The sequence below is a fragment of the Magnolia sinica genome, chromosome 1, assembly GCF_029962835.1.
Source record: "Magnolia sinica isolate HGM2019 chromosome 1, MsV1, whole genome shotgun sequence".
NCBI classification, from domain to species: Eukaryota; Viridiplantae; Streptophyta; class Magnoliopsida; order Magnoliales; family Magnoliaceae; genus Magnolia; species Magnolia sinica.
The window spans coordinates 18,495,207-18,503,789 of record NC_080573.1 but is presented as its reverse complement, the minus strand read 5'-3'; the positions used below and the strand labels follow the sequence as shown (position 1 = coordinate 18,503,789).

The 8,583-nt window shown below is 42.5% G+C and overlaps 1 protein-coding gene across 1 annotated transcript; it reads right to left on the bottom strand.

The window, feature by feature from the left end:
• Window positions 1-749: 749 nt before the first annotated feature.
• On the bottom strand, window positions 750-4,983 carry LOC131236452 (polygalacturonase QRT3-like). The gene is made up of 3 exons (XM_058233668.1): window positions 4,730-4,983; window positions 3,726-3,965; window positions 750-2,043 (listed from the first exon to the last, which is right to left on the bottom strand). Exons 1-3 carry the CDS (start codon window positions 4,943-4,945, stop codon window positions 997-999), a joined length of 1,503 nt encoding a protein of 500 aa, XP_058089651.1. The 5' UTR covers window positions 4,946-4,983; the 3' UTR covers window positions 750-996.
• Between the last annotated feature and the right edge of the window lie 3,600 nt (window positions 4,984-8,583).

Here is an 8,583-nt window from a genome sequence, read left to right as displayed (position 1 = left end):
GATGGAAGATCGAACATGAAGTGTCACAACATGAAGATTATAATCATGGTGGTTGAAAATCGGATGCCTAAAATCTTTGCTAAAACATGGTCAGTTGACCAGTCAACAGGTTGAAGGATCTTGAAATAATTCGATTTTTGACAAAACTCTCTGGATAGTTTTTGGAGTTTTTAACGGGTTGAAAACTTTGGTCGATAGGTTGACCTGACCGATCGAAGTGTTTCGACCGGTCAATGAGTTGCGCAATTTTGCATATTTTTGCCCAATTGGTTTCTATTTCAAGTTTTCGCTTAAATATATGGGTGGGTAATCGGGATTAAGGTGAACGCTAGACATGTGTAAGAGTTTGAGATGGTTTTAGAGAGAGAAAAAGCTAGGGTTTTTTTTTGGGGGCTTTGAATTGATTAGGTTTTATTTCTTATAAGTTTGTTATTTATAATGTATTATCGCTTCATGCCAAGGTTTTTTTCCACATAGGTTCTTTCCGTATATTTGAAGTGTTATCCAGTAGATTTGCTTGTGCAATTGTGATGATCTTGTTTGATCCATCTCTATGTACTTTTACAAGTTCCAATACACTTTTCTTACGCAAATTTGACCTATTGGATTCATCATTTTTTGTCCATGGCTTGTTCATGGATTACCTAACCCAAGAATGCCCCGGATCTCTGAAACACATGCCACATGCCTGGATCTATCACAAGTCTTCCGCCCCCACACATGCCCCACCACTCATAGAATCACTGCCATTAAACAATTTCATTGTATAAAATCATTTCTTGTTTGAAGAATTCTGGACAGGCGGTCTTAAGACTCAGATGAGCCTGACCCAAAGCGACTGAGTCAACTCGTACTCAAAACCCGAGTTGCCGAGTCTTTTAACAATGATTCTGATTACATTGGTTACATTAAAATAACGAATTGATATATGATAAAATAACAAAAGAACGAGACTTCTTCCTCTTCATTCAAGAGTGTTGAGATAGTCTCATATTATCATCCAATACTCCCCATTGTTTGTTGCACATACACATGCACAGTAGCAGTCACCGGCACATCCGACTCAATGACGACACGGTTCATCGATGAGTTCCGCAATGCGTGATTAGGGAACGAAGCGGTCGCTTGCAATGTGTATTGCACATATTTGATGAGGTTAGGAAACAAGAGAACCCGCGAAAAATCAATAGCCCACATCGTTTTGTTCCCTTCTATCGATCCCCTAGCGACCGTTGATTTAAGTACCATCCCTTTCACATCGTTCCGATCAACCTCCACTTGATCGATGTCTGTGAAGGACCCATCCAATTTCACAATCGGAGTCCCCTTATCACCTCCAGCAAACATGTTATCGACGATGCTGACACCACGAGCGATACCATTCACGGACTTAAGTGTCACAAAAGCATCTCCAAGAAAGAACGTGCCAGATATGTGAAGTTGCACTGGATCTTCTGCAACGATGCCAGTGTAATCCATGTAGCAATTCACAATCCGGGTCTGGGTCAGTCCGGGTAGCCGTAGATAAATCCCAGTCCCACCCCAACCTGTTGCTTTGTTGTAGCAATGAACTCCAGTGAGCACGTTAGCCTGGCCGGAAACTAGGACACCTACCTCAGCAGAAAAGATGACGACGTCGGTGACGGCATTGTCGTTGCCCATGAGATTGATGGCTACACCTTTGAAGTTCTTCTCATTGGGGTGACGACCGGATGTGATGTATTGGCCGAGGAAGGAGTTTCTGATGTAGGTTTCATGGCCACCTTGGACTCGGATACCATCAGATGTGAAGCGTGTAATGTAGCAGTTGTCTATGGTAGTTCTAAGTGAGTTAATGACTAAAATACCCCCACCTCTAAGACTGCAATCTAACATGAGGTCTTTGAGTTTAATATCTTCATAGGATGAGGAGAATGCACTAACGGCTTCTTGCATGGGAATGTAGTTGGCAGTGTCCATCTTTGTAGATGAAAATGGCCATAGTTCTATCAAGTGCCGATCTTTTGGAAAATCATCAGATGCTCGCAAAGATCCGCCGTGTATCTGTCACCCAAAAAAAAAATTAAAATCATATTAGTAACTTGTGGACTGAGTGCCATGTGGGTGGAACTTTCATGAGATCCACACCGTCCGTCGGGTATGCTGTCTCATCTTCACCATGGAATCTAAAAATCAAGACCATCCAGGAATTGGATTGGCTGGTGCACCACACACCACGGAACTGGCTAGTGTGTATGTGTCGTACGTGCGAAGAAGAGCACGGACTCTCCTCGAGCTCCTAGGAACGGTTCAAAAAAGATCAAAGTTACATGGCCCCATGATGATGTATTTATTATATCCACACCGTTCATCCACTTAGAGATATCATTTTAGAGCGTTATTTCAAAAATGAATAATATCTAAATCTCAAATGGACCACGTCACAAATAGCAGTGGAGACAATGATTCTCACCGTTAAAACACTCGTATAGGTCACACACACCGAGATGAAAAGGAAAAAAAATAAAATTGATTTATAACTTCTGTTACCCTCAAAATGGTTTCAATGGTAGACGTTCAATCCTCCACTGCTTTTCACTGTGTGGTCCACTTATCTTTGGATCTGTCTTATTTTACTGATCAAGCCTTACTAAGGGATCGTTAAATGGATGGACGGTTTAGATATAACACATACCTCGTGATGGACTCACAGAACTTGGTGACGTAAACACACCAAACAGATCGGTGATATGTGGTACACCAACCAATCCGCTGCCTGCCGAAAGCAGGTTCGTGGATATTTGTTGGCAGGGAGACGGATTGCGTGGACCTTTGCGGTGCGTTGATACCTAAAGTGATATCTCAAAATAGATAGACGGTGTGGATATATAACATATACATCATAGTGGGCCCACAAAACTTGGTTAAGTCAACAAGTTTGCCAGCTTCTACGAAGGCTTTCTCAGGAAATCTGCCTACATGCGGAAGCCTTTGGCAGCAACTGACTTCTCTGGGTTGATGGCCGGGGCCACCGTGATGTTTGTGGGAAATCCACTCAGTCCATCCGTTTTGCAAGCTCATAAGACATCGGGGCAAAAATAAGCCGATCCATAACTTAATTAGGCCACACGAGAAGAAACTGTGGCAATTTAATAACCACCGTTGAAAAATTAGTACAACCATAAAAGTTTTGTTTCAAAGCTAAGTTTTCTGTGTTTTCACTTCATCTCAGTGAGAATGATATTATAAACGGTTTGGATGGCATATAAACATCAACGTAGAGCTTGGAAAAGCTGTAACGGTAGAAATTTTGTTCTCCGATTTTTATTCTAGTGCAGCCTACTTGAGTTTTAGTTCTAATAATTTTTGGTGGGGTGTTTTAAAATAAGCTCACAAAATAAATAGACAGAATGGATTTCTCACAAACATCACGATGGGCCCACCCAGCTCCCACCATGGAGTTCCTGGCTGTTGATACCCCTCGGTCTTCTGTGGTGACGATGGGATTTGACTTGACTTGTGAGACTATCCAAATGGGCCGGTGGAATATTACTCTACCTATAGTTGTGTACAGCTTCCACACTCGTGTGGAATTAGCAAACCTAGAGATGATCTTAGCCAAGGAACCTAAGTTCTGTATGGGCAGCTTAAACGCATGTCCATGTGCCACGCTGGCACATTTACTAATTTGTAATTTCTTTCTTACACACGTGAGTGCGCTTATACGTGCATCCATACGTACGTACCATTAGGTTTCCCCCACCAGAAGCAGGCATCCTCAATGGACGGCTTATCTTGTATATCCCTCCATCAAGGTGGACCTGTGCACCACCAAGATCAGTAATTCCCGCCATCAACACTCTATCTTCATCAGGTGCCTGAAATGCATCTGAAATTGCCCTCATGATCGCATCCGTGCTATCGATCTTGCCGGTGGGGTCCGCGCCATAGACGGTCACATGATATACACGTGATCTTGGGAGTATCTGCATCCACAACGATAATATTAGCATTATAATCGTCGTAGTCATCATCGATGGCAGTAACATGGCCCATCATCATCATCACTACCGTTATGATCATACATAACGAATGATATTCACCATGTGTAAGATCCAGGCCGTTCTTCAAGTGGATATTCATCCAACCAGTCCACTCATCAGTTGGATAAATTCACAGAATGACTCATCAGATTAACGGTCCAGAGACTCTCGTGTACCTTGTTGGCATGTGGACGGTTGGATTTGGATCCATGCAGTATCATCAGAGGAATTATAGGGTGCCACTAAATGCGGGGGTCATGACTGGGTAATCCAATCCGGTGACTGGATTAGATAAACAATTGATGGGGCTTGCCTCAAAGATCTTCAAGATTGTAAGATCCTAGCAGTTAGATCAATGGCCCACAAAGAGATGGTGATTTTGATAGTCCGTGCTCAAAGAAAAATAGTTCAATGATCCACCTGGGAATTTTTTGGGTTTCCCCAATCGAGTGAGGACCATCATATAAACGGTTTGGATCACTGATACATATCCCCACATGTATACAACTCATTTGTGATCAATAACACAGGAAAAACAATACAACCCAACATAATCCTCTGCCTACCAATAAAAATACTACTAAGATCAACCACAAATAATTATAAAAAAAATAAAAAATAAAAAAAATAAAAAATAAAAAACAAAAAACAAAAACCAAAAAAAAAAAAAAAAACTAAGATGGACAAGAACAAGATGCGATCATCACCGTTGGTGTGAAACTCGGTGCCGGAGAAGGAGAAATTCTGCTACGAAGAAGGATCCTAGCCTTGATCTGCTCCATCCGAAACGTTCCATCAAGGTTACTGTCGCCAATGTTGCGGTCTTCTCGCCAATCCTCTCCATAAGCACGGATCACAATAAAACTCAATACGCCCATGATCAAAGGCCACACCAAACAACATCTTGATACCAGATGGCCCATTTTAGCTCTATTCAAGCTTTCAAAGAACTCAAAGGAGAAGTAATGCGTTTTATACGCTAAGGCATGGACTACAACAGGACGTGAAAAGACCGGTGCCTAACTAAAATCTCCCGGCAAACTGGAATTTTACTTTTGAAAATTAGAAATAATCAAATACAGCTGCTTGTATCAGAAATTCTAATACGGCCATTTTTTTCCCACGCATATTTTACATCTGTAGAAGATCCATTCGACGTAAAAAGTGTAGCACATCACAATGAACGGTCATTATGAAAATCAGTCCTATCCGGTCATTGTTAAGCCACAAAAGTACGCTGGCTTATATTGTTGACTATCCACTGATTTCCACATCGTCTTCAAAACAATGAGTAGATTAATCTAATTATCATCGTGTTAACCCCCTTTTCCACGGATCAAATGTTCTGTTATTCTAACATGTCAGTGGGAAAAGATGGATGTATCGTTAGTTTTGGTACAGTCGTTGTATTTGATCTAACGTTTCAAAATTGGGCCACACAGGTAGTAAACCTTAGCTGCTCCTTCGTTGCGTAACATACTCGTTCAGAGTCCTAGTCAATCATGTGTCAGAGCCACCTACCACACGCCCACGTGGAAACATAAACTCAGAACCGTTCATCTAGTGGAACCTTCCTCAGGTGGCCCATTATTCAAAAACCATACTAATAGAATTATCATAATAGGCTCTCATTTCCTACCTAAATGTAACCAGCAAAACTCATTTTGTGTCATACTGTCCATTTGAAGGCTACAGTTAAATACTTAGAAACATCCCTTTGTGGACGAGTTTTTAACCATGGTCCATTCAAGTTAGGGTCCACTAGATGTACGGTCCCGATACACAATTTATTTTGCCACGTGGACGTTGTGTTGTGATAGAGACGAATCTATTTAACTCCTCTTTGAAAAGTATGCAAGTTAGGTACCTCTCCGGTCCACAGAAGTAGCTAGAGTTCGTTTTGCCTTAGTCGCGATTCAGGACTTTGTGTTTGTCGACACTCACTGGGTCCCACATGCTGATATGATCCTATGATTTGATTACCAGAAATAATCTATAATCTTGTAATGACATGTCATAGATGAACCTAGCCTTTGATTTTTGGAGTTGAATTTCAGCCATTGAAAATCTTCTGTTCATTGTTCCAAGTTCATCCATAGACAGTGATGGTCACAATCACCTATTCAGCCTAGTTTTATATATTAAATATCATGGACGGTTCCGATCATCTGATCATTCATCATCTGAGCCGCAGTGGACCGCACGTACAACGAGCCGCCGAATTATATGGCACGTTACCCATGTGTTTCCGTGATATGCGGCGGGTTTCAATTTCTGACAATGGCATCCATGGTACGGAAATCAAGGCCATTGGTCTGTTGTCCCATTTCCGATTGACCGTCGCGCAAATACTTGACTTTTTCTTAGTTGAACGTGGATCGCTGATGTATTTCTCTTCCTAGCCGTCCATCCGAGGCTACTAAATTTCAAGGTTAAGCCACCTTAATGGGTGTTACCCTTACCGTGGGGCCCACCTTGATGATATGTTGTATGTCCACGCATACCATCAGTTTTTGCAGGCCATTTAGGAGGTGTTCCCAAAAATCTAAGTAAATTCAAAACTCAGATGAACCACACATAGGAAACAATGGGGATTGAATGCCAACCGTTAAAAGTTTTTTAGGGCTCACTGTAATGTTTATTTATAATCCAACCTGTTGATAAGGTAAAGAAGATATGAAAGAATGAAAAATACAAATATCAGCTTGATACAAAACTTTTATGACCCTTAAAACGTTTTTAATGGTTATTCACCACTGTTTCCAGTGGTGTGGTCTACCTGAGATTTGGATCTACTTATATTTTTTAATCCAGTTCAATGGCGGAAAACAACAAATTCATCAAAGTGGGCCCCACACGGCTAGGGTAACGCCCACTAAGGTGTTACACGGGTAACACCTAATTCTCTACCATATCTTTGGGACATGATCCATCCACGGTGAGCCAACATAAATCACTGGTCTAGATTTCGAAACCATGGGCGCAGTTGTAAGAATTGAACGGCCACATATAATGCGTAGGGCTGTATACAAACCGGGCTAGCCTGATTAACTCGCTCGACTCGGCCCGACTCGGAACTGAGTTCGGGTCGGGACAGGCCATTTTCAACCTGAAACTGAGTACGAGCCGAGTTCAGATAGGTCCCAATTTGGCCCGACTCGGCTCAAAACCCGACTTCATCGAGTAGTGTGTGTGTGTGTGTATGTGTGTGTGTGTGTGTATGGGAAAAGGTACTATGCGCTTGACCTCACGATAAGCTCCCCTGAGGTCGAGCTGTGTGGGCCCCACCGTGATACGTGTCGACCATTAACACCGTGCATTTGATGAGTCCCCTTTAAATTATGGGATATCCCAAAAATCAGCCGTATACGGAACTCAGGTGGGCCATACCGTCCAAAATCATGTGAAGACACCGTTAAAACATATAAAAGCACTTGGTGGGGTCCACCTGAAATTTGCATGCATCTGAAACTTGGTCTGAACCCTCATCCAAGTGGGACACACATAATGGATGGGCTGGATTTGCAAACCACATCTCGGTGGGCCCAAAAAATGGTTATGAATGTTTTAATGGTGCACGGCCCCTCTCCACTTCTGTATGTGGTGTGGCCCACACAAGTCACAGATTGACTTGATTTTTGAGACCTAGGCCCACGATGGAATGGTGCATCTGACTGATGGGGTAGATGTTCGAAACGCATCACGGTAGGGCCCACACAGCTCGACCTCATGGGACGGACTCGTGAGGTCGAGCGCATGGTACCTTTTCCAAAACCCTACCCGTCCCTCTCCCCTTTACCCTTATGGGATAGTTCATCACCCATCTTTGAAGTGACAGTGACTCATCTAATGGTGGGCATTGAATCATCACTTTTCCCTGAGGCGTGGTCCACTTGAGATTTAGATCTAATTCATTTTTGTCTATATGCCTTGAAATGATCTGAAAAAAATGGATGGATGGCTTGGATATGAAAAACAATGCAACAAGGTGGGCCCCACGTTTAGGTACTCACCTATTAAGCTGTTGCCACCGAATCACAATGGACGCGGATTGGCTAGTTACGCTGCCACCAGCGAGGTCGCTAGTGGTCGGTGCTATGTGGACCCCACCATGATGTATGTGTTTTATCCATGCAGTCCATCCATTTCGAAATATAATTTTTGGGTTCATTCGAAAACTGTGGTAGATATAAATCTCAGGTGTACCACACCTTGGGAAAACAGTAGTGATTGAATGTCCACCGTTAAAAACCTCCTATGGCCCACTGTAATGGTTATTTGACATCTAACTTGTTGATTATGTCATGCAGACTTGGATTAAGGGAAAAATATATATATCAGCTTTATCCAAAACTTTTGGGGCCCCCAAGAAGTTTTTAATGGTGAGCGTTCAATCAACGCGGTGCGGTCCACTTGAGATTTAGATCAACCTCATTTTCGGGCTCAAACAATAAAATGATCTTTACGAATGGGTGGACCGCATGGATGAAACAAAAATCATGGCGGGGCCCACAGAGCACCAACCACTAGCCATTGGCTAGTGGCAGGGTGAGTAGCTAAT